This window comes from Neophocaena asiaeorientalis, unplaced genomic scaffold (assembly GCF_003031525.2).
Source record: "Neophocaena asiaeorientalis asiaeorientalis breed wild unplaced genomic scaffold, Neophocaena_asiaeorientalis_V1.1 scaffold29, whole genome shotgun sequence".
NCBI classification, from domain to species: domain Eukaryota; kingdom Metazoa; phylum Chordata; class Mammalia; order Artiodactyla; family Phocoenidae; genus Neophocaena; species Neophocaena asiaeorientalis.
This window is the reverse complement of record NW_020174423.1, coordinates 3,332,893-3,360,540: the sequence shown is the minus strand read 5'-3', so window position 1 is coordinate 3,360,540 and position 27,648 is coordinate 3,332,893. Positions and strand designations below refer to the sequence as shown.

Below are 27,648 nucleotides of genomic sequence, written 5' to 3'. Positions count from 1 at the left end.
CTCCAGTGGGTCTGTGTCTTTATTCCTGTCTTACCCCAGGTTCTTCATGACATTTTTTTTTCTTAAATTGCATATATATGTGTTAGCATACAGTATTTGTCTTTCTTTTTCTGACTTACTTCACTCTGTATGACAGACTCTAGGTCTATCCACCTCATTACAAATAGCTCAATTTCATTTCTTTTTATGGCTGAGTAATATTCCATTGTATACATGTGCCACATCTTCTTTATCCATTCATCCGATGATGGGCGCTTAGGTTTTTTCCATCTCCGGGCTATTGTAAATAGAGCTGCAATGAACATTTTGGTACATGAATATATATATACATCTTTTTAAAAAGTAAGCATGCTCTGGTGTATTTGATCAGTTCACAGAGAATGAGTTTAGGTTCTGGAGTTTTTTTGAAGGTTTTAGATGGACAGCAACGTTGGGATTTAAAAAACCCAAATACTTGGTAGCTAATCCTAAAAGAACAGAATACATGAGTGAGTGATCACTATCTCTGGCACCATCTCTTCCTGCCTTTGAGACTGAAGCTGTTCATCTTCAAACCAGGATTTATTTTCACCTGCTGAAAAGATTAAAAAACAACCCAACAGACCTTTTACAGAAAGTTTATTAGTACCAAATTTAGGACCTTATACATATCCAGAATTCAGTATGTATTTGTTGAACTGAATAAGCTTATGCTCTGATGAAGGTTTGGGGCCAGCATGTATGGCAGGTTCTCTGAAGCTGCAAGATTCCCTTCTTCTGGGCTGAGGTCTGTGATCCAAGGGTTATATTCTTGGGCTTCAGCTGCCTCTTATTGGGCTGGAGATACACTCTGAAGTACATCAAATTACAAAATAATACCATCTCGAATGTGCAAAACATTGAATATTAACCTGGGAAAATTTGTTGAGCTAAGAGGTATTTATCAAAAACCTGCTCATTTTACTTACATTTTGTTACATTGTTATCATTTTTATTGTACCTTTCTGTAGGATATGTATAATTTGCTGAATATATTTCTGTAAAGATAACCATAACACACACACACACACTCATGCTCTGTACCTCTAATTAAGAGACTTTTAACCATATAAATCATTTAAAAAATCTGTTGTCGAATCTGCTTTTAAATGTCTCCTTAATATTAAAATACGTGAGGCATGATGAATGTTTTGCTGTTTCTTAAATCATGGTGATTATGCTGTGTTTTACTATGGTTATTATATATTCATACATAAATACACCATAGCAGGGGTAGACAAACTTTTTCCATAAATGACAAGATAGTAAATATTGTAGGCTTTGTGGATCATAGCAGCTCTAAAGCAGCTACTTAACTCTGCTAATCAGTAGTCATAGGCAATAGATAAATGAGTGGATGTGGCTGTGAGGTAGTAAGACTTTATTTCCAAAAATAGAGCCCAGTTTGGCCCTTGGCTATAGCTGCTCTATAAGGAAATACTCATTGGTATGATCCTAACTCATTTAGAGGAACTGGAATGGCATGCATGTACACTGTAACCATGAAAACCATATGATTAGTGTATGCTTACATTACTGGCATTATGCATAAACATTTATATGATTTGCATTATCATATATGATAAGTTATAAGCAGTAATTGCAGATTTTAAATTATACATTTTTAGTTATTTTTATTTATGTTACAAAGTATTGTTGTTATTCCTCATCCCAGGGAGATTCTGTACAAGCAGTTGATGATTCACCATTCTCCGATTCTGTTACCTTGGAACAAACTACAAGTAATATTGGTGGATCCAGTGGTCGTGTTAGTCTGTGGATGCAGTGGGTGCTCCCCAAAATTACTATAAAGCTCTTTGCTCCAGATCCTGAAAATAAAGGCACAGGTACAGGATTACTTTTCTACTGAAAAGATAAAATATTAAACACTATTTTAGAAGAAATTGGAGACTTAGTTTTATTTATCATTGGCATTTAAATCAATCATTAAGTCTAACTCAAGTGATTTCTATTAGTAATACTAACATGTTGCCTATAATACCTAAATTTTGTCTTAATTGTATTAAAATTCACTTCAAAAGCCATGAGGTAATTTCTTCATTGGTCATATCACTAAATGTATTGCAAAGACTGTTGACTGATACTAGATGTAGCACTTCATACATTAACTGGGATTTCCCCTGTTTTGAAATAAGCATCGTATCTTAATTTTGAGGCCTATACTGATATTAATTTTCCTTATTATTTTAGAATCTTATGTGGTTAATGAACAGAAAGTCTTAGTCCCTCTGTAGATGTCAAGGATATACATGCTAACATTAAATGTAAATAGAAAGTTTTAATATTGATTGTGAACCCTATACTGATATTAATATTTGCTTCTTATTGCAGAACTTTGTATGGTCAGTGAACTAGAAGATCTCAGTGCTTCCATAGATGTCCAGGATGTGTACACCAAAGTGAAATGTAAAATAGAAAGTTTCAATATTGATCACTATAGAAGCAGGTAATTAATGAATAATGAATATGGGAAAAGCTATATTTTCCTTGAACAAAGTCTATAAAAGAATTTTTATATTTTAATTTGATTCCTTAATTTTTAAAAAAATACTGTCCATATTCCCAAAGATGGTTCTTAACAGATATATTGGTTAATTTTACTTGGTATTCATTCATATATGGAATATAATAAAGTTTTGCTTTCTAAGAAGGCAAATCTGTTCATAAATACCCACACTGCCGTATTAAATGAAATAAGCTGCTTTTACTAATCACCTCACAATTTGTTATGCATGTTGTATATTTGCCAAGATGTCTGGGACACAGTTAATGGCTCTGGTTTTTGATGAATACTCCTCATCCATTCCCTATACCATAGATTGAAATGGAGCAGCATCTCATGTTCCTTACAACTTTGAGTACTTTTCTTATCTCACAGATGATTAATGAACATGTGGTGGATGTTCCTAGAATCACATTTTTCCTTCCTAATAAATTTCTACCAAAAGTAGATTATAAGTAAATATGATGTGTTTATAATAATAAGTAATGGTAGTAAAAAAAGTAATGTTTTAGATATTTTCATAAAGATATATAGCAATTTTATTATTAATTTTTCCAAAATAAAAATACGAATGCTTTTAGGAGTTTTTTTTTTGTTTTATAACACTACCCTGGAATTGAGTTTTTTTTAACTGAAATATAATTCACATACCATAAAACTCACACATGCTTTTGTAAAATTATTTTTTAAACAGCATCATATTTTCTACTTCATAGTATTTTGGCAAAGAAACAGCCTTACAGTCCTTTTTTTCCTGGATTCATAATATTTATTCATTCAGCAATTAAGTGTCTGCAGAAGTACACGTTTCTGTACCTTTATTGATGCATTATATACTCTAAAAGCCGAAGTCTTTTTTGTTGTTGTTGCGGTACGCGGGCCTCTCACTGTTGTGGCCTCTCCCGTTGCGGAGCACAGGCTCCGGACGCGCAGGCTCAGCGGCCATGGCTCACGGGCCCAGCCGCTCCGCGGCATGTGGGATCTTCCCGGACCGGGGCATGAACCTGTGTCCCCTGCATCAGCAGGCAGACTCTCAACCACTGTGCCACCAGGGAAGTCCCAAAGTCTTTTTTATTTAACGGGTTTCTAATTCTGCATTAAAAACATTCGAACTTTCATTCTTTATTATACATATCATATTGTTCATGTAAATAACTCTCAACTCTGTCACAGCCAAAAAATTATGTCATAACTGTGATGGTCAAAATATTTTGTTGGGTTTATATTAAGACCTGTTATAATAGTATTATTTTACCAAGTGTATGATAATTGTTTTTGTTGTAGTAACAGTGAATCATTAATTGATTTTTGATAATGGAATGGTTAGCTCTTCAGTTTCTTCTGAATGGTATATCTCTATATCAAAATGATCCTAGGGGCTTCCCTGGTGGCGCAGTGGTTGAGAGTCCGCCTGCCGATGCAGGGGACGCGGGTTCGTGCCCCAGTCCGGGAAGATCCCACATGCCGCGGAGCGGCTGGGCCCGTGAGCCATGGCCGCTGAGCCTGTGTGTCTGGAGCCTGTGCTCCGCAACGGGAGAGGCCATAATAGTGAGAAGCCTGCGTACCGCAAAAAAAAAAAGATCCTAGCAAGTGATACATGAATTTTATTTTATTGCTGAAATAATTTCTTGATTATGTGAATATTACTATTTATGTTCTAGATTATCAATGATTTTACTGTTAAATTTATGTAAGTTTTAAATATTTAGATAATTTATTCATTCATTTAATCAAAATATTTACTGAATGTATATTATGTCCCAAGCACTATGCTAAGCACTAGGGATTTAGTGTTTAACAAAAATAGACATAAACCATGTCCTTATGGACGTTAGAGTCTCATGGGTGAGAAAGAAAAATAACCTTCGTAAATATAGAATTTATCATTAAGACAAATGCTTCTCTGAAGAACTACCAGGGTGTGGTGCTAATGTAAATTGTTCTATTGATTGCATTGTCAGATCCACGTTTTAGTTCAGTGTAGTGTTGTTTACATCAGAACTACTTGAAATAGTTATATATGCTCAATTTTTTTAACTCAAAAAAATTGAAGAGAACAGATAAGGTGAACTTATGTTTTCCAGGCCAGGGGAAGGTTGGCAGTCAGGACATTTTGAAGGAGTATTTCTACAGTGCAAAGAAAAACCTGTGGTGAGACTCATTTAGTAATTATGATTTTTAAAAAATATATTATAAACTGTTTTTCTTTGTTCTTTCATGCAACGGGACTAATGGTTACAAGAATTAGAGCTCAGTAAATTCTTTTTGACCTTTTCTTCCAATATTACATTATAAAATAAAACTATTGCTTCCTTTAAGCTGCTTGTGTTTTGTATCCATTTTCCTGTTAGAGCAATTAAGTAAATTTTTCAATAACACAAAGGTAGGATTGCTTTTATTAATATACTTTACCATTAATGTATTATTATGTTGACCTTTTAGAAGTTTTTCCCATTCATAAGTGAGTTCATGTTGGATTGTTCTTTATTATAAATTAAAAGTAGTCATTTACATTAAAAGCAACTATTTTTTGTTTACTTCCATTAACAATGCTTTTGCAGAAGATGGTCCAGGCAGAGGCCATACCTAGCAGTGGCTCAAACCTAAACCTATGCAAACTTGAGCAGAATTAAAACTATCCAGATTTTTTTGCTTATGGCTTTTATTGCTTTTTGTCTTTTCACCTTCTTTGCTCCTGTCCATCACCTCAAGCCTTGGGGAAGAGTGTTGGTCTCTGGGGCAATGTGGAGGTGTCTTCCTTTCCTGTACTGACAAGCTGAACAGACGCACCTTGTTGGTTCGACCCATCAGCAAGCAGGACCCTTTCAGTAATTGCTCTGGCTTCTTTCCTTCTGTAAGAAATCATTTTTAAATTATGCTACAGAACTCCCATTAACAGGAACCCAGAGAAGGAATTGAACTATCCATAGAGTCAACTCTTGATTTTCATCTTCCTCTGTATCATTCACTTTGTAAATGAACTATAATGTATTCTTAAATCATAGACTGGTTTTCACTATAATTTGTTTCTGGGTTACTTGAGTATGCTATTTGTCATTCTGGTTTTGTGAATATAAACTAATTTTACCATCAGCATTAGAAAATCAAAGTAGGATGTTGAATATGCTTGTTAAATTATACATGTATTGAATGATCAAGAGTTGACCATACTGCTTTTGTCATTCCTTTTATGATTCTTCCTTACATTGCTTTTTTTCCCTATTATTATACCATTTCCTTCTCAGAACTAACTCCAAGTACCTTATTTGGTGCCTGTTATATCCGGACAAGGCTGTACGTCTGTCATTTACTGGACAGAAGATGAACGGTAGACTGTATACCAGTGGGTTTTAGAAGTTTAGAACCTTTTTTTCCCTAGTGGTACAAAATATCTGAATATGTTATTAAGCAAGTTCTTTTAAGTGACATTTTTAAAGTCAATAAAAATGCATGTAATTTTTAAATGTTAAGAGCAGATTATCACAATGGTAATAGCAGTTTTCTTAAGAAACTATTAAATCAGTGCAAACATTATATTAGACATTTTCTTAGCATGTGTAAAGTAGTATTTCTTTCCTTCCCCTTTTCTGTAGCTCAAAAGGAATTTAAGACATATATCTTTAAAAAGAGTGTAAAAATTAGCCAAATATTTTAAATAATTTTGTTCTTTGATTTAGTGTTTAACATTGTATTTGCATAGCAAATACTAGTTTCTGATTTTGAATTTTTTCTAGTCTAGTCTGGAAAATTTTTTATGTTAGTGGAAGCTCTGTTTAGATTTATTTTCTTCTCTTTAATTGTTCATTAGCATCCATGAGGAACTTTCTTTATTTTAACATGTATTCATGAAAGAAAACCAAAATTATTGTTAATGCCCCCTTTTTTTGAGTTTTTTAAAATTAATTTTTATTGGAGTATAGTTGCTTTACAGTGTTAGCTTCTACTGCACAGCAAAATGAATCAGCCATACATATACATATATCCCCTCCCTTTTGGATTTCACTCCCATTTAAGATACCATGTTAATGCCCTTTAAAATTTTATCAATTTTTCTAAATTTTTTTATTTTCTTAACATTTCATTAATCATCATTGCTTTCTAACTTTTCACTTTAAATAGTATAAAATATTGATTATTACTACATGAAAAGTAATATTTATATTATCTCAACTCCAGTTAGTATTCATTCATTCTTTAATTTTTCCCATCTTTTATTAGGGGAGTTAGGGATATAGCAGTTCAACACACTTGCTCTCATGGGTGTTGACCTTTCAAGAGTACCTACATTCAACGTGTTTAAAAATATCTTTCCCAAATCAAAACATTTATACATTGAAACACTTTTTATACTATTTCTAGGATTCAAATGTTGCCATTAATTAAGATTTGAGGTGGGTTATTTAGATTAGTGGTTGATTCTACCCCTCCCCACCCTAATTCCTGGTTGAGACACCTAGAGACACTGTTGCTGTGGCCTCTTCCATTGGGGCCATACCACAGCACCCTTCTCCATCCACTGTTGCCTGCAATCTAGCATCATAGCGATAAGACTGGGATCACTTTTTCTTGTTTTACTGTATTTCCTTTGGTTTTGAGTGTAGAAAGCAAAAATAAAGGGAAGTTAGGTAAGAGGCAGTGAGAAAGTTGGAAATAGTAAAAAATGCTTTAAGGGCAGGACAATTATATGAAAAGTGATTGTATTGCATATTCATGTAATGCCTACTTTCCAAGTTTTTTTTAATGGGGAGAAAATTAACTTTGAGAAAAAAACATATGCAAAGGTAAATTTTATCTCACCTTTCTTCATTATAAAGTCCAGGTTAAAAAAAAAGTAACAGTAAAAACTGAATTTCATACTATTTTCTTTTCATTAGGTGATAAGCAACAAAATGAGAGGAAGAAAATGGAAGTAGAAGAGGTTTACTAGTGATGGGATAACAGGCTCAAACACATTGCTGCTTTGCTACTTCTAACTTTTTTCTTTTTTATCTGAATGTATTTCCTTCTTGTTCTTCTTCCTCGATTCACTTCCTCTCTTAACATCACTCTTTGGACTCTAATACCTAAAAATCTTCATCAGGCCTTGGGAAGAGGGGTTGGGAATGTGGAATATAACAACTTAACTCTAATTTTATTTTGAGTAATATGCAAATTAGAATTTTATGTACATTAATTGGTTCAGGAAAACTATTGGTTCCATTTCACAAATGGAAATACATAACATGGTATTTCAATTTCGCGTGCATAGAAAACCCCTCTCTGACCCAAATTATGACGGCATATTACTACTCTTAATGAAAAATTATAAAGAATGAAAAGATAAATCTAGATATGATCTGTTCTAAATTCTGAACATTACAGAAAAAGTAGAAATTATAGAAAGAAGCACAAAGAGGTTAATTACCTCACTCAAGATCTAGAACTACAACTCAGGATTCCTAACTTCAAGTTCAGTCATTTTGTCTTAGAGGCTTTTGCCCTGTTTATGGAATTGATCAGTAATGTGCTCATTAAGAAGTATGCTTTTATTTTTTTATTTGTAATAAACAGCTGACCAGTCATGAGAAAAAAAAGTGTGGATGTGATAAAAGATTAAAGTATCAACCGAGATTGTTTTCTGCTTTCAAATAGTTTGTTTTGTGTTTTTTTCCCCTTTTTTTAATAAACATGTATTGTGATTTCCTTTTTCTGGAACAGACAACTGCAAAACTTCTAGATGGCTCTCATCAGCAGCATGGATTTCTCTCTTTGACATATACAAAAGCTGTAACAAAAAATGTTCGCCACAAGTTAACATCAAGAAATGAGCGAAGAAGTTTTCATAAGTTACCTGAAGGTTTAACAGATGGTTCCCCTCATTTTCTTCATGAAATACTTCTTTCAGCACAAGCCTTTGATATTGTCCTTTGTTTTCCTTTACTTAATGCCATTGCAAGTATATTTCAAGCAAAACTACCAAGGACCCAAAAAGAGAAAAGAAAATCTCCTGGTCAGCCCATGAGGACCCATACGCTGACTTCACGCAATTTACCTTTGATTTATATCAACACAAGTGTAATCAGAATTTTTGTTCCAAAAACAGAAGAAATGCAGCCGAGTATTGAAGGTATGTCTTCAGAAGTTTTTTTTTTTTTTTGCTCTGATTTTCAATAACCTGCATCTAAGGACTTTAGTTTTTCTTTTTGTAATATGGTAGCAGGTTGTAGGTTGCAGTTTGGTGTATTTTAAAAAGAGTAAATATGTTATAGTCACTTTACAACTAAATCTTTAGGAGTTATATCAAAATATTGGGTATGTTTCTGACTCTACTAATTACTAGAGTAAGAAATACGAGATTTTTTTTCTTTAGGTCTTTTGCTAGTAAAGCTCATACTTTCAGTTGTTTTGTTAAACTCAAATGTTGTGTTCTATATACCTAAGATAATTAAAAATTGCTTAAAAAAATTAGCAAACACACCACACACTGCATTAATGGCATAAATTATATTGACAATCTTGTGCAGCCTTCACCACTGTCTATTTCCAAAATGTTTTCATCACCCCAAACAGTAACTCTATACCTTATATATTAAGCAGTAACTCCCCCTTGGTAACCTCTAATTTACTTTCTGTCTCTCTGAATTTTCCTCTTCTAGATATTTCATAAAAGTTGAATCACAGAATATTTGTCCTTTTGTGTCTGGCTTATTTCACTTAGCATAATGTTTTCCGGGTCCATTCGTGTTGTAGCATATATCACAGTTTCATTTCTTTTTAGGCCCAAATAATATCTATTGTGTAGATACACCCCATTTTGTTTATCCAGTCTCTATCAGATACTTAGGTTGTTTCCACTGTTGGGTTGGCTATTGTGAGTAATGCTACTATATACAAACATCTGTTTGAGCCCATTTTTAATTCTTTTGGATATATACGTAGGAGTGAAATTGCTGGCTTATATGTAGTTCTTTGTTTAGGATTCTGTGTTTTTGAGTAACCATCAATCTGCTTGGAAGCTCTTTTGACTAGGACAGGATTTATGGTATTTTCCGAACAATACTGATGTGCAGGCATAGTTGAGTCAACGGGAAGATCAATGGGAGCTCCCTCTTAGTAGGGGTGGTAGTACCTGTGTGCTGAGCACCTTCACAATGAGACACAGGTCAGCAGTTTCCGTGGTTAACTCTAGCTTCACTTTTCTGTCATACTCAGTGGTGGTTTATTGAAACAGGTTTTTGTGTTTCATTGATTTGTGTAGATGTCTGAAGGAATACAAATCTGGCTATTTGAGAAAAGGGTGGGAAAGGAACAGCTTTATTTCCCTTGTGTGTGCATTTGTTTTGTTTGTCATTTGTTGGCTTATTGTTTTATGACCAATTAGTTATGTTTCATGACTAATACTATATATCACACAGTTTTGTTGATGTTGGTTTAAATTTCCCATTTGGCTGCTATAACTAGGAAAATCTCCAATCGATTGTAATTGCAAGAAAATTTCTAAACTCTTGCTATTTTACTTTTAAAGCTGCTTTTCTCTTTTTTTTTTTTTTTGGTGGTGCTTGTGGTGGGATTTTTAAGGTATAAGTTCAAAATTCTGATCCCTAAGCACCTGCTAAGCAGGTAACCTTGAATAAGAGTATGCGGTGAGGCTGTGGGTGGGACCTTGTTATAGCCATCTTTGGAAAATATGGTCTGCCACATTTCTCTGTGGACTTTTGGTTAATTTTAATCCTTTGCTTGTGTGAATACTTTTTGTAATAAACACCTTTTTAGTGGCATTTTTCATGACTTGGGTGAGTATATATAAAATAAATTCCTAGCAAAAGGATTGCTAGATCAAAGGGTATAAATATCTTCAAAATATTAAGGGATGTCAAAATGCCCCCCTAAATGGCTGTAGCAATGTATACTGTTTCCACACTGTCATTCTAACAGGTTTATGAAACTTTTTGGTCTTTTCTCAGTCTCATTAATGAAAAGTACACTTTTTTTCTAAGGAGTTGCTCATCTTCATCATTTGTTAAGAGCTCTTTGTGTTAAGCCTTTTGTTTGACCTACATTGTATTGCATATGTCTTTTCATTTTTGGGGTGTTTTTGCCTTTGTATGTGTGTGTGTGTGTGTGTGTGTGTTTGTGTGTGTGTCTATATGTATATCTATATTTATATCTACATGTACATATCTTACTTGTACCTGTTCTCATATCTGTATCTACCTGAGATGTTATGAATTGCCAAACTATGTGCCTATCCACAAAAAAGTATATAAAAATGCATGCCAAAAATTCAAAGGTTTTGACGTATTATGTTAGATTTTTTTGACACGTTATCTTTCGGCATTGCTACTCTTAATTCAAATGGTCATAATATTTTTATCAGATTAATTAAACCAAATGTAAATTATGTCTTACTGAGTGTGATAGCATACTAAAATGCTGCTATATCATACTTCTCAGCAGGAACTATTTTATAAAACTATCTCCAAGCAATTTGTGCCTGTCGATCAGAGATGATTGGTAAACTAGATGCAACTACATTTCCCATTAATATTCATAATCATTAGGTTACACATTTATTGAACCTTCTTTCTGTCTTCAACTGCAAGTATGACAATAACTAATAAAACCTTTTGTTGATGGCTTTGTGTAGGGTTGTCAGTATAGTTCTGGCTTTATAAAACTTGAGACTTTAGATGTTTTATTATGTAGAGTTTATATTGAGAATCTTAAAGGAAAAGTTGAAGTCTCTAAAATGCTTTTATTTTATGTTGAATTTAAGGAAACTTAGTTATGATCAACAGTCTGACTTTGACAATTACATGAAAATTCTGCTCCTTTTTTAAGCTTTTGATTACTTATACAAGCTCATAATTTCAGAATCATAGCCTTTTCATTTTCAATACATACTCTTGCCTCAAGAAAAGATAAAATCGTTTAGACTCATGTTTCATTTTACAGTAAATGTAAAAGTTGATAATAGTTCATCTTAAAATTCATTTAACAATAAGAAAATTATATTTAACATTCTAATATTTAAAGAAGTGATATTGAAAGTCTGGTTTTCGACTTGAATATTGCTTGCTTTATGTGCAATTATTATCAAGATTCTGAATCTACAGGTGTTTGGCTTCCAGCTAGAGCTACTTATTTCATAACAGAGGACTGAGTTTTGGATCTAATGAGTCTTCTAGAGTGAGTAGTTCCTCATGAGACTTAATTTTTAAAAATACAGTTAAAGCAAAGAAGGAAGGCATTCATTTTCGTGTTGAAAATGCTTCTAGAGGGAACATTTCCTCATTTGGTCCAACTAGTAAATGCAGGTGAAGTAAACGAAAAAAGAGAAGCTTTGAGGTGGAGTCAAGATGGCTGTGTGGGAAGACGCGAAGTTAGCATCTCCCCACGACTAGGGTGCCTGCTGGCTGCCGGTGGAGGACTCTGATGCCCAAGGGGATGTGAGGAACCCCAGATTGAACCGGTAGCACATAGGGGGACTGAGAGGGGAGGAGAAGTGGAGGCCAGAAAGGATCAGCACCCCTGAGGCAGGGGAGGTCATAAGAGGCAGGTGGGAGGGACTCTCCAGGAAGAGCGGGAGAGGAGTGGAGGGCGATTGCCTGGCCCACTTGGGCCAGGGAGCCTGCTGAGCGCCCAAGCCGGTTCCCCCCACTCCAAAGCCCCATCCAGGCCATGTAGGTCCTTGGGTCATAGGAGGGAGACTGGGGAGATCAGGAGAGGCAGGTGGGAGGGGCCCTGTGGGAGGAGCAGGAGAGGAGCAGAGGGTATTTGCCCTGCCCACTCAGGCCAGGGAGCCTGCTGAGCTCCCAGGCCGATACCCTGCCCTCTAAGCCCCCTCCAGGCTGTGAGGGTCCTTGGGGGCATAGGAGGGAGGCTGGGGAGATCAGGAGAGGCAGGCGGGAGGGGCCCTCCCAGACCCCAGACCAGAGGAGCAGGAGAGGAGAGGAGCGTGTCTGCCCTGCCCATTGGAGCTCAGGAAGCCTGCTGGGCTCCCAGGTGAGGTCCACTGCCCTCTGAGACCAGGGGTGGAGGGCATGCCTGGGCCCTTTCTGTTTCTTGGGCCTAAACCCCACCCCCCACGGACCCCATGGCCTTTTCCTGCCCTGTGGTCCTGAGCATTGGCCCCACCCACTGCCCAAACCTCACCCTGGCTTAGGCCCCGCCTTCCACAGTCAAGGCCTTCCCCCACACACACACTGTTTTTTTCCCCCCCCTCTTCCTCTTTCTTCCTATTGTGGTACTGATGTACCTTCCAGTTGTTGATTCATCTATATTTTTATATACTTCCTAACATATCTGTCAGTTTCCTAGTCTAAATTTATTTTTTACCTTGTTATTCTCTTTTTTTTTTTTTCCTTTTTTTTTTTTTTTTTTTTTTTTTTTTGGCCACCCCATGTGGCTTGCAGGATCTTGGTTCGCGAGCCCGGGGTCAGGCGGAAGCTCCTGTGGTGGGAGCTCCAGGTCCAAACCACTGGGCTAACAGAGAACCTCAGACCCCAGGGAATATTCATCAGAGTGAGGTCTCACAGAGGTCCTCATCTCAGCACTAAGACCCAGCTTTACCCAATAGCCTACAAACTCCAGTGTTGGAAGCTTCATGCCAAACAACCAATAAAACAGAAACACAATCCCACTCATTAAAAAAAAAAAAAAAAATGAGACAGCAAAAAATATGTCACAGGTAAAGGAGCAAGGTACAAGACCTACAAGACCAAATAAATGAAGAGGAAATAGGCAATCTACCTGGAAAAGAATTCAGAGTAATGAGAAAGATGATACAGAATCTCGGAAATAGAATGGAAATATAGATTGAGAGAATACAAGAAATGTTTAACAAAGATCTAGAAGAACTAAAGAACAAACAAAGAGAGATGAACAACAAAATAACTGAAATGAAAAATACACTAGAAGGAATCAATAACAAAATAACCAAGGCAGAAGAATGAATAAATGAGCTGGAAGACAAAATGGTGGAAATAACTGCCAAGGAGCAGAACAAAGAAAAAAGAATGAAAAGAATTGAAGACTATCGCAGAGACCTCTGGGACAACGCTAAACGCACCAACATTCGAATTCTAGGAGTTCCAGAAGAAGAAGAGAAAAAGAAAGGGTCTGAGAAAATATTTGAAGAGATTATAGTGGAAAACTTCTCTAACACGGGAAAGGAAATAGTCACCCAAATCCAGGAAGCACAACAAGTCCCATACAGGATAAACCCGAGGAAAAACACAAAAAGACACATATTAATCAAACTAACAAAAATTAAATTCAAACAAGAAATATTAAAAGCATCAAGGGAAAAACAAAAAAATAGCATACAAAGGAATCTGCATAAGGTTATCAGCTGATTTTTCAGTGGATACTCTGCAGGCCAGAAGGGAGTGGCAGGATATATTTAAAGAGATGAAAGAGAAAAACCTACAAGCAAGATTACTCTACCCAGCAAGGATCATTCAGATTCAATGGAGAAGTCAAAAGCTTTTCAGACAAGCAAAAGCTACGAGAATTTGGCACCACCAAACCAGCTTTACAGCAAATGCTGAAGAAACTTCTCTAAGCAAGAAACACAAGAGAAGAAAAATACCCACAAAACAAACCCAAAACAATTAAGAAAATGGTAATAGAAACATACATATAGATAATAACCTTGAGTGTAAATAGATTAAATGCCTCAACCAAAAGACACAGACTGGCTGAATGGATACAAAAACAAGACCCATATGTATGCTGTCTACAAGAGACCCACTTCAGACCTAGGGATACATTGAAAGTAAAGGGATGGAAAAAGATATTCCATGCAAATGGAAATCAGAAGAAAGCTGGAGTAGCAATACATGTATCAGATAAAATTGACTTTAAAGACCTGATACAAGAGGTAAGGAGGGACACTACATAATGACCAAAGGATCAATCCAAGAAGGTATAACAATTATAAATGTTTATGCACCCAACATAGGAGCACCTCAGTACATAAGGCAAATGCCAACAACCATGAAAAGAGAAATCGGCAGTAACACAATAATAGTAGGGGACTTATACACCCCACTTATGCCAATGGACAGATCATCCAAACAGAAAATAAATAAGGAAACACAAGCTTTAAATGACACAATAGACCAGATAGATCGAATTGGTAGAATACACTTTCTTCTCAAGTGCACATGGAACATTCTCCTGGATAGATCACATCCTGGGTCACAAATCAAGCCTCAGAATCTTTAAGATAATTGAAATCGTATCAAACATCTTTTCTGACCACAATGCTATGAGATTGGAAATCGTTACAGGAAAAACACTGTAAAAGACACAAATACCTGGAAGCTAAACAGTGCACTACTAAATAACCAAGAGATCACTGAAGAAATCAAAGAAGAAATTTAAAAATACATAGAAACAAATGACAATAAAAACATGACGACCCAAAACCTATGGGACGCAGCAAAAACAGTTCTAAGAGGGAAGTTTATAGTAATTCAGTCTCACCCCAAGAAACAAGAAAAATCTCAAATAAACAATCTACACTACACTTATAACAACTAGAGAAAGAAGAACAAAGAAAACCCAAAGTCAGTAGAAGGAAAGAAATCATAAAGATCAGAACAGAAATAAATGAAATGGAAATGAAGAAAACAGTAGCAAAGATCAATAAAACTAAAAGCTGGTTCTTTGAGAAGATAAACATAATTGATAAACCATTAGCCAGACTCATCAAGAAAAAAAGTAAGAGGACACAAATCAATAAAATTAGAAATGAAAACGGAAAGATCACAACTGACACTGCAGTAATACAAAGGATTATAAGAGACTACTGCAAACAAGTATATGCCAATTAAATGGACAACCACAAAGAAATGGACAAATTCTTGGAAAGGTACAATTTTCGAAGACTGAACCAGGAAGAATTAGAAAATATAAACAGACGAATCACAAGTAATGACATTGAAACCGTAATTAAAAATCTTCCAACAAACAAAAGTCCAGGACCAGATGGCTTCACAGGCGAATTCTATCAAACATTTAGAGAAGAGCTAATACCGATCCTTCTCAAACTCTTCCAAAAAGTTGCAGAGGGAGAAACACTCCCAAATTCATTCTACGAAGCCACCATTACCCTGATACCAAAACTAGAAAAAGATATCACATAAAAAAGGAAATTATAGACCAATATCACTGATGAACATAGATGCAAAAATCCTCAACAAAATGCTAGCAAACAATCCAACAGCACATTAAAAGGATCATACAGGGTTTCCCTGGTGGCGCAGTGGTTGAGAGTCCGCCTGCCGATGCAGGGGATGCAGGTTCGTGCCCCGGTCTGGAAAGATCCCACATGCCGCGGAGTGGCTGGGCCCGTGAGCCATGGCCGCTGAGCCTGCGTGTCCAGAGCCTGTGCTCCGCAACGGGAGAGGCCACAACAGTGAGAGGTCCGCGTACCGCAAAAAAAAAAAAAAAAAGATCATACAGCATGATCAAGTGGGATTTATCCCAGGAAAGCAAGGATTCTTCAATATATGCAAATCACTCAATGTGATACACTATATTAACAGATTAAGGAATAAACAGCATATGATCATGTCAATAGATGCAGAAAAAGCTTTTGACAAAATTCAACACCCATTTATGATAAAAACTCTCCAGAAAATGGGCATAGAGGCTACCTACCTCAATATAATAAAGGCCATATGTGACAAACCCACAGCAAGCATCATACTCAATGGTGAAAAACTGAACACATTTCCACTAAGATCAGGAAGAAGGCAAGGATGTCCACTCTCACCACTATTATTCAACATAGTTTTGGAAGTCCTAGCCATGACAATCAGAGAAGAAAAAGACGTAAAAGGAATCCAAATTGGAAAAGAAGAAGTAAAACTGTCTCTCTTTGCCAATGACATGATACTATACATAGAAAATCCTAAAGATGCCACCAGAAAACTCCTAGAACTAATCAATGCATTTGGTAAGGTTGCCGGATACAAAATTAATGCACAGAAATCTCTGGCATTCCTATACATGAACAACAAAAAATCAGAAAGAGAAATTAAGGAAACACTCCCATTTACCATTGCAACAAAAAGAATAAAATACCTAGGAATAAACCTGCCTAAGGAGGTGAAAGACTTTTACTCAGAAAACTGTAAAAAACTGATGAAAGAAATTAATGATGATATAAACAGAGAAATATACCATGTTCTTGGATTGGAAGAATCAACATTGTGAAACTGACTGTACTCCTCAAAGCAATCTACAAAGTCAGTGCAATCCCTATCAAACCACCAGTGGCATTCTTCACCGAATTAGAACGAAAAATCTTACAATTCGTATGGAAACAGAAGAGACCCCGAATAGCCAAAGCAATCTTTTTTTTTTAACATCTTTATTGGAGTATAATTGCCTTACAACGGTGTGTTAGTTTCTGCTTTATAACAAAGTGAATCAGCTATACATATATCCCCATATCTCTTCCCTCTTGCGTCTCCCTCCCTCCCATCCTCCGTATCCCACCCCTCTAGGTGGTCACAAAGCACCAAGCTGATCTTCCTGTGCTATGCAGCTGCTTCCTACTAGTTATCAGTTTTACATTTGGTAGTGTATATATGTCCATGCCACTTTCTTTCTTTGTCTCAGCTTACCTTTCCCCCCCTCCATGTCCTCAAGTCCACCAAAGCAATCTTGAGAAAGAAAAATGGAGTTGGAGGAATCATGCTCCCCGACTTCAAAGTATACCACAAAGCTACAGTAATCAAGACAGTATGGTACTGGTACAAAAACAGAAATATAGATCAATGGTACAGGATAGAATGCCCAGAGATAAGCCCATGCACATATGGGCACCTAATTTATGACAAAGGAGGTAAGAACATACAATGGAGAAAAGACAGCCTCTTCGATAAGTGGTGCTGGGAAAACTGGACAGCTACATGTAAAAGATGAAATTAGAACAGTCCATAACACCAAACACAAAAATAAACTCAAAATGCATTAAAGACCTAAATGTAAGACCAGACACTATAAAACTCTAGAGGAAAACATAGGCAGAACACTGTATGACATAAATCACAGCAAGATCCTTTTTTGACCCACCTCCTAGAGAAATGGAAATAAAAACAAAAATAAACAAACGGGACCTAATGAAACTGAAAAGCTTTTGCACAGCAAAGGAAACCATACACAAGACCAAAAGACCACCTTCAGAATGGGAGAAAATGTTTGCAAAGGAAGCAACTGACAAAGGATTAATTTCCAAAATATACAAGAAGCTCAGCCTGCTCAATATCAATAAAACAAACAACCCAATCCAAAAATGGGCAGAAGCTCTAAATAGACATTTTTCCAAAGAAGGTATACAGATTGCCAACAAACACATGAAAGGATGCTCAACATCACTAATCATTAGAGAAACACAAATCAAAACTATAGTGTGTAGTTGCTCACACTGGTCAGAATGGCCATCATCAAAAAATCAACAAACAACAAATGCTGGAGAGGGTTTGGAGAAAAGGGAACCCTCTTTCACTGTTGGTGGGAATGTAAATTGATACAACCACTATGGAAAACAGTATGGATATTCCTTAAAAAACTAAAAATAGAACTACCATATGACCCAGCAATCCCTCTACTGGGCATATACCCTGAGCAAACCATAATTCAGAAAGAGTCATGTACCACAATGTTCATTGCAGCACTATTTACAATAGCAAGGACATGGAAGCAACCTAAATGTCCATCAACAGATGAATGGATAAAGAAGATGTGGCGTATATATACAATGGAATATTAGCCATAAAAAGAAACGAAATTGAGTTATTTGTAGTGAGGTGGATAAACCTAGGGTCTGTCATACAGAGTGAAGTAAGTCAGAAAGAGAAAAACAAATACTGTATGCTACCACATATATATATATATATATATATAAAATCTAAAAAGAAGTGGTAGTGATGAACCTAGTTGCAGGATAGGAATAAAGAGGTAGACATATAGAGAATGGGCTTGATGACGGGGTGGGAGGGTGAAGCTGGGGCGAAGTGAGAGAAGCTTCAGCATATATATACTACTGAATGTAAAATTGTTGGCTGGTGGGAGGCAGCAGCAGAGCACAGGGAGATCAGCTCGGTGCTTTGCGATGACCTAGAGGGGTGGGATAGGGAGGATGGGAGGGAGGCTCAAGAGGGAGGGGATATGGGGACATGTGTAGGCATGTGGCTGATTCGCTTTGTTGTGCAACAGAAACTAACACGGTACTCTGAAGCAATTATATTCCAATAAAGTTCTTTTAAAATATATATATATATAGTTAAGTTCAAGGTGGGGATAGATAAATTCATAAAGAGTAATTCACCAGTAAGATGTTGCGTTACCTACCAACATTCATATTAGGTTGGAAGGCCCAGAGTTAATTATTAGGACCTCTCATAGATCGCATGAATAGGCTTTGTGAGGGAGAGTTATACCCTCCAGTTCTGGATGGACAGAAATAGAGAAGATCTGTGGTGCATGATGTTGGCTCAGGAGTCTTGCCTTTGACTGCAGTCTTAGCTGCGAGCTCTGACCAGGTGGACCACATCTCTTGTCTGATCCTTGCCAGAGCAAGGACCCAGAAGTCTTGCCTGCGTACACCTTCAACCACTGCCTACAGCTACTACCACTCCCACCACAGTTCAGCTGTTTATACGAAATACGTATTAACCTATATGGAATCATCATCTTTCCCCTAATCTTCAACTGTTTCTGTTAATGGTACTGTTTGCTTGTATTGGTATGAAATTTGCAAACTTCAAATGTTTTTATGTTTTTATTAAAGAAAAAAAAAGAATACCAAAATTAAAAAAAAAAGGGAAGCTTGTTCTTTTGCCAACTATAAAGTAACTAAAGAAATGACTCAAGGCACTTTCTTGCATAAATATCTATTTTTATTATTTTTTTATATCAAAGGTACATTTTGATGAGCTGAATACTTTCTGTAATAAAATTGTTTTAATTTAGTTTGTGGATGATCTGCATTAAGTGCTTTTTATCATTATTATTATAACTTCACAGTCAGTTTAATATAGTGAGAATAGTTTTGGCTCTAACAGAAACAATTCTGTTCTTGGATCTGGCTTTGTATGTAACACCAAGTACGTCATTTTTCTTCCATATGTACCTCATTTACTGCAGTGTTTCTATTACATTTCAGACTTTCATATGGTCGGTAGTATCTGTAGCCTAGAAGAACAGTTAGCAAGTACACTAATTGCACTTTTGTGGTATGCTCTATTCTCCAGGCTTACTATTTATTGATTTAATTGAGGCCTTCTGCTTAATCAGAGGTTTTTACCCACATGGAACTATTTGATAAGCGTGGCATAAAATGCAAGATCTATGAAATGTAAACAGTGTTCATAGTATAAGGACCTATAATCAAGCCAGACCTCTAGTCATTTGAAAATAGTACAACTGCATGAGAAGTAGTTTTCTATTTGATCTTTTTTGCTATGGACATTTAAAAATACCATCTTTATTGTAGCATCCACATGCTAATATTTATTATGACAGCTTGTCTCTTTCTTCCCCTTTTGCTGTCCTTCCCCTTCCCCTGCCATTTTGCCTCTCCCTTTATGTACATCTTATTCTGGTTCTTTCTTTTCCTCGCTGAATATCCTTCTTCTTACTTTTCTTGATTTTCTTAATTCTGACTTTCTTTTTTAGACTAATCTAAGTCAGACCATACTGAGTGTTCTGCTGAAGCAGCTGGAAATAATCTCTTAGCTTTTGCATTCTTTGGCCACCACAGTTTGGGAAATATGGATTGTATGCCTTTGTAGGCATGTTCTGTTCAGGATATTCCTGAGGTCTTGCAGCCAGTCCTTTTCTGTTCCGTTTGTGGCAGATGGTTGTTCTTTGAGAGAAATTATGAATTTTAGTATATGTTTTCTTCACAACCCAAAAAGTTGTATATTGTTAACAATTTTAAACAGCTACTACAGTAGACTCATCTGTGGGGGAAGAGGGAGTAAAATTTAATGTAAATTAATGGGGCCATCAAGAACACCTTTTCATTCCAAATAATTTTTAGAAAAAGACATTAAATTAGCCAGTGACTTATAGAAAAATTGTTGGGCTTTTTATCATGAGAACATGTGATAAAATTTTTTATTCAGTATAGAGAAAAGAATCAGAATTAATATACCTTTTTACCTTTTATTGTTTTCTGAGAATACTTAGCTTTAGATTCCATTAGGAAGTAAAACTTTTACACAAGTGTGAAATTACTATTTCTCAAGTAATTCTACTATAGAAATTATTAAAATTAAAAAGTGCCTAGAATAGAAAGTTGAAGTGTCCTTACGTATTAATCAATTACTGGGTTTTTTCTTTCTTTATAATTGCAGCCATTATTTTCTTCACCATTGCAGCCATTAAGCTGACATGTTACAGCCTAACGTGCTATTGTGTGTTTGTATGTATGTGTGTGTGTGTGTGTGTGTGCGTTGTATTTAATTATTACTAATTGTGTAAATTCAAGTAACTTTGAGAATTTGTTACTGCCTTTCTGATATCCTTCAATATATTTGTAAACAACAATGCAGTGTTGAAACCCCAGGGCTGAAAATCACTTGGGAGAAAGATGTAGTACTATCAGATCATGAAATTAGATAAACATACTGCTTCAATATTACTTACATTTAATTAATATCACATGTTTTCATGTTGAGTGGAGTTTTTTTCATTGCCATTTTAATTGTCTATCCAGAGAACTACTTATTGGGGTGTAAAGGAAATAGTTAAGAAAAGCATTAAATATTTCTATTTTAAACAAATTTTTCCTTGTTCTCATTTATGGTCTTATCTTAATTTGTCTCTATCCCATTATTCAAAAAATTTTCCTTAAAGATGAAGTTGCATACAGATCTACTGTATACCTCATTAATCTATTTCTTTTACAGCTAATCAGGCAGCAAAAGAAGACACCATGGTTCTGAAGATTGGCTCTGTTGCTATGGCTCCCCAGGCTGACAATCCCCTTGGCAGATCTGTCCTCAGGAAAGATATTTACCAGTAAGTTTATTTTCTTATGTTCAATCTTGCAACAATTTCATACTGCAAAGAAGTACACTGATCAATAAAACTTGCTCAGTGTGGCCTGTAGAAATACTTTTCATTCGGGATCTTTTGATATTTAAAACCAGGTTTTTCTGATTTTCTTCAGTTGTGGGTTTTTAAATTCATTCAGACAAATCAAGTATTTCTGTGAAGTGTTGATGAATAACAGAATGTAAGTACCAAGTCACCATAAAACTGAAGAAGCGCAGTTTGGAAAATTTTAGCAGACTTTAAATTTGACCAAATTTCTAATTACATGAGAAAATTAGGTTCTCTCTAGAACTACCATATCCTAATATAGTCATATTGTATCAAAATGAAGCATTTTCTTAACTATAAGCCATTATTTGAAATGTAGGACTGTGCGTGTCATATGGATCAAAGCTGTAAAGAAAAGCAAACTTCTAAGGAGAAATTTCACAGTAAACACTTTCTGTGAAAATGCCATGCTCTGGATTTTGTCATTGACTATTTGCAAACCACACCAAGCATATATGGACAACTAAACTGGTGAACACATGTAATCAACATGATAAAAATAATATATCATTCGTACTGAAGTTGGCACTGCTGCCAGACATAAAAGTACAGTTGCAAATAATGCCAAGTGAGAAAAGTCACAGAAATACAGATGAACAAATGTCTTATTTTTCCTGCTGGTCTGTTTTTCAGATGTTGTAGTCTCCCACTCTTATCAGAAATAAATTTCTACTGTTCTCCAATAAATGTTACTGCTCAGAAAGATTCTGATTTTTGTAATGCATTTACCACCTAGAGGGTTACAGCTATTTTTACTTTAAGTGGACCTAGGTGTTTTGTTTTCTCAGTTTTTTCTGTTATTTGTGTTGACATTTTTTGCCTTTGAATTGTATATCTTGCTTGCTTTCTTGTATTACTTTTTCTGGTAGCTTATAATATTCATCCCTTAAATAATTTTTATTTTGCTGACTTACGTAAAATTTAAGGATGTCAAAACTGAAGTAGGCCTTAGGAATCATCTAATCCATCTTCCTTATTTTATAGATTAGGAAACTGAGGAGTCAGAAGAATAATTTTCTCTAGTCAAGTAATGACAGAGCCAAGATCACAACTCATATTTTGACTTCCTCAGTATCTAGAGACAGGATTACAGCAGAATCCTTTCTGGGTGAAAACAATTTAATTTTCTAACATTTGGAAATTCTTTTAGGTATATTTATCTTTTCTTTTCCATTTCAGAGCTAAGTAGTCCTCAAGGAGTTTCCTACTTTCCTTTTGGTGAAAGAAATATGTTTCATATTAAAAGACCCTATCACCATCAATAAAGTGAACCACTAAGATACTTCCTCTCCTCCTCTACCCTTTCCCCTTTCTGGCTCTTCAGCAGTCATTTGTGGAGATGTGGCTCTCCTGTGCCCCCTTCATTGCTTCCTCCCCTTTGTCCTTCTTGAACTTTTTTTCCCTCAGTCTCTTTTCTTATTCACTTCTCTATATTTTTACAGACCTTCCTTATTTTTCCTTCCCTTTCTGTATCTTTCTTCATTCTTTACCTTTTCCCTTTTCATATTTTTTCTTTCTTTACTTTCTACCTTCTTTGCCTATATCTCATTTCATTCCATTTCACTATTTTAATAGTTTGACTTATTTTATAGAATATAGAAATATAATGCCAAAAAATAAAGTCTAAAAATGTACATTATCTCTTTAGATCTTCAGTGCCTCACATCCTGCCTCACACAAAATACATATAAACATGTACACAAAAAGTACATAATAGCTATTTTATGTTTACAGAATAAATGCCCTTACTTTCTTTTTCTAATTGACAAAACGGACGCACACAGAATTTTTATGTGTTTTTCCAAAAGCATATACTTATCTAATGGCAGAGCATTTCAGAATCTATTTCTTTAGAATTCTCTTCAGTTATTTTTAAATTCATATTTCTATCATTTAGTCCCTCCCCCTGATTATGTGATTTAGTAATGTAATTCTCCTGCTCCCTTTCCATATGTTTTTACTTCCTCTTTCTTTTAATCTGCCTTTTGTGTTTCTTCTTTCTGTCTTGTTTTTTGTAACTTCCTCTGTGTGATAAATGGCATCTATAAAAAACCCACAGCTAATATAGTTCATAGTCAGAGACTGGGTGCTTTCGCCTTAAGATCAGGAGCAAGACAAGATATCTGCTCTCACCACTTCTATTTAGCATTGTATTAGAGGTTCTAACCAGGGCAGTTGGGCAAGAAAATGAAATAAAAGGTACCCAGATGGTAAGGAAGAAATAAAACTGTGTCTTATTGCAGATGACATGACCTTGTATATAGAAAATCCTTTGGAAAACTTTTGGGTCAATAAACTAGTTCAGCAAGGTTGCAGGATAAAAAATCAATATATAGTTAACCCTTGAGCAACACAGGTTTGAACTGCATGGGTCCACTTATATGTGGATTTTTTTCAATAGTAAATACTACACAGCCCATGGTTGGTTGAATCCGTGGATACAGAACCATGGATATTGAGGGCTGACTCTAAGGGACTTGAGTATCTATGGATTTTGGTATTCCCGGCGGGTCCTGGACCATTCCCCCACAGATACCAAGGAACGACTGTGTAAATATCAGTTCACAATAATAATAAGCAATGAACTCTTTAAAAGTGAAATTAAGAAAGCAATTCCATTTATAATAGCATCAAAAAGAATTAAATACTTACAAATAAATTTACCAAAATAAATATACAACTTACACTCTAAAAACTACAAAACATTGTTGAAAGAAATTAAAGCAGATCTAAATACACGGGAATTATATCCCAATTACATAGATCAGAAGACTTAGTATTGTTAGATGTCAGTACTCCTCAAAATGATCTGCAGGTTCAACATAATCCACATCAAAATTCCAGCTAGCTTCTTTGTAGAAATTGGCAAAGTTTCTATATGGAAAATTATTCATATGGAATTTCAAGGAACCCAGAATAGCCAAAACAATCTTGGAAAAGAACAAAGTTGGAGGATTCACACTTCCAGATTTCAAAATTTATGACAAAACAACAATAATCAAGCTAGTGGAGTACTGATATGAAGGTAGACATACAGATCAACAATAGAATTGAGAGTCCAGAAATAAACCATCACATTTACTATCAATTGGTTTTTAATAAAGGAGCCAAGACAATCCAGTGGTAAAGAATAGCTTTTCAACAAATGGTACTCAGAAATCTGTATATCCACATGAAATGGGACCCTTACCTGACATTATATACAAAAATTAAGTCAAATGGATCAGAGACGTACAATTAAGAGCTAAAATTCTGAAACTTATAGAAGGAAGCATAGGAGTAAATCTTTGTGACCTCCAATTAGATAATGGTTTCTTATAAATGACACCAAAGGCATGGGGGACAAAAGAAAAAATAGATAAAATGAACTGTATCAATATTATAAACTTTTGTGCTGCAAAGGACTCTATCAAGAAAGTGACAATCCACAGAATGGGAGAAAATATTTACAAATCACCTATCTGATAAGAGATTTATATCCAGAATAGGTTAAAAAACTCTTACAACTCAATAATTGATGGACAACCCGTTAAAAAATGTACAGAGGATTTGGATATATATGCAAAGAAGATATAAAAATGACTAATAAGCGCATGTAAAGGTGTTCAACCCCATTAGTCATTAGGGAAATACAAGTCAAAATGACACCCACTAGCATGGTTATAATATAAAAGGCAACAGATGTGGAGAAATTGGAACCCTCATACATTTCTAGTGGGAATATAAAATGGTGCATCTACTGTGGAAAACTGGCAATTTCTCATAAGGTTAAACATAGAGTTACCATATGATGCAGGAATTTAACTCCTAGGTATGTACACAAGAGAATTGAAACATATATCCATACAAAAGCATGCACACCAATGTTCATAGCAGCACTATTCATAATATCCAAAAAGTCAAAACTACACAAAGGTTTATCAACTGATGAATGGTTAAGTATAACGTGTTATGCCCATAAAATAGAAAATTATTCCGCCATAGAAAGGGATGAAGTATATGCTATAATATGGATCGATGTTAGAAAAACGCAAAGTGAAAGAAGCCAAACACAAAGAGCCACATATTATATGATTCCATGTATATGAAATTTCCAGAGTAGGCAAAAATACATACAGACAGAAAGTAGAATAGTGTTAGCTAGGAGGGGAAAATAGAATGACTGCTAATGGGTATAGGATTTCTTTTGGGGGTGATAAAAATGTTCTAGTATCAGATAGTAGTGAGGTACAGTGAATGATATATAATGAGTAAAATGAGAGTATACAAAATAAAACACTGAACTGTACACCTCAAAAGGACAAACTTTATGGGATGTCAGTTATATCTCAACAAAACTGATTTAAGAAAAAAAATATTAATTGATGTCACAAAAAGGCCCAGAGGAATTAAATTTCAGAGAGAGAAATACCCTTTCTAGGTAAGTGGACAGTGGGTACTCTTTGTTTTTTGTTTTTTTTTTACATCTTTATTGGAATATAATTGTTTTACAATAGTGTGTTGAGTTTCTGCTGTATAACAAAGTGAATCAGCTATATGTATACATGTATCCCCATATCTCCTCCCTCTTGCGTCTCCCTCCCACCCTCCCTATCCCACCTCTCTAGGTAGTCACAAAGCACCGAGCTGATCTCCCTGTGCTATGTGACTGCTTCCCACTAGCTATCTATTTTACATTTGACACTGGGTACTCTTTTCAGCTCTGGAACTTTTTGCTTCGTCTGGCTATAAGCAGAGAGATTCTGTTGTGGGAAGTAGAAATCAAGGGACATTTATCAGTCATGTAGGCTAGAGTGACATATTGGAATCTGGAGGAGCCTCAAACATACAGTCAGTCCTCCGCAGTGCTTTTTTCTGTGTATCAAGTGTGGAAGGGAGCTGTCAAGAAGAAATTGAGTTTCTCAAAGTTTCACATTCCTTAAAAGACAAAGCCATGCTAGAGGTGCACTGTTCAGTACAGTAGCCACTGACTACATGTGACTGTTCTGCTTTTGAAATGTGGCAATCCTAATTGAGATATTCTGTAAGTATAAAAGATACTGAAGATTTTGAAGAATTAAGAAGAAAAATATCTCATTAATAATCTTTATATCGATTATATATTGCAGTGACCATATTTTAGATATATTGAGTTAAATATATTATTGCAACTGTTTTCCACTGTTTTTTTTTTGATCCTTTTATCAGTGTAACTGCCAGCAAATTTTCATTTACATAGGTGGCTCCCAATTGTGGTTTGCATTATGTTTCTATTGAACAGTGCAACATTGTAGGGAAAGGCCTGCAACAAACACAGGACGTCTCACCCTTGAGACATTTGAAACCAAAGGTGAATTGGGTTTAGTTAGAGTTACAAGCCAACCCCAACCTAGTTCAGTTCACAACTGGATGGAAATGATCCACCCCTTATCTGTGCTGCCTGGCGAGAATAGATGTGCCTTCTCTGGGAGAAAATAACGTTGATTTCTGTTTCTGTAGCCTTTTTATACATGGTGTCTGATACATGATAAAAAAGAAAAAAGATATCCAAAAAGCAGGAAGATTTGACCCATTATCAGGAGAAAATTTAGCTAGTGGAAAAGACCCACAGATGACTGAGATTTGAAATTAGTAGACAGGAGTTTGAAATAATTGTTATTAATACTGTAAAGAAAAATGTTGAAAAAATGGAGGATTTCATAGAAATTAGCTCTATTTAAATTAGATCCTAAAACTGAATAATACAGTATCTGAAATTAAGGACTCATTGGATAGCCATAACTGCAGATGAACAAAGCAAAAGATAGGATTAGTGAACTTAGAGATAGCTTCAGAGAAATTATCCAAACTGAAGCACAAAGAGGGAAAAAAAAGGAAAGAGGAACAAGAAAAAGAACAAATGGAAAACATGTGGGGCACTGTCAAATGGTCTAACATGTAATGAGAGTACAAGAAGTAGAAGAAAGATTGAATGGAATAAAACGAGTAATTAAAGAGATAGACCTTGAGACTTTTCT

At 35.5% G+C, this 27,648-nt stretch overlaps 1 protein-coding gene across 1 annotated transcript in view; it reads left to right on the top strand.

Annotated features, from left to right (window-relative positions):
* Positions 1-27,648, top strand: part of VPS13B (vacuolar protein sorting 13 homolog B) — an 816,084-nt gene that overhangs the window by 428,599 nt on the left and 359,837 nt on the right. Inside the window, exons 26-30 of the mRNA XM_024756522.1 lie at positions 1,694-1,865; positions 2,371-2,485; positions 4,627-4,693; positions 8,240-8,648; positions 21,457-21,568. Coding sequence (XP_024612290.1) covers positions 1,694-1,865; positions 2,371-2,485; positions 4,627-4,693; positions 8,240-8,648; positions 21,457-21,568 — 875 coding nt within the window. The remainder of the gene's footprint in view (positions 1-1,693; positions 1,866-2,370; positions 2,486-4,626; positions 4,694-8,239; positions 8,649-21,456; positions 21,569-27,648) is intronic.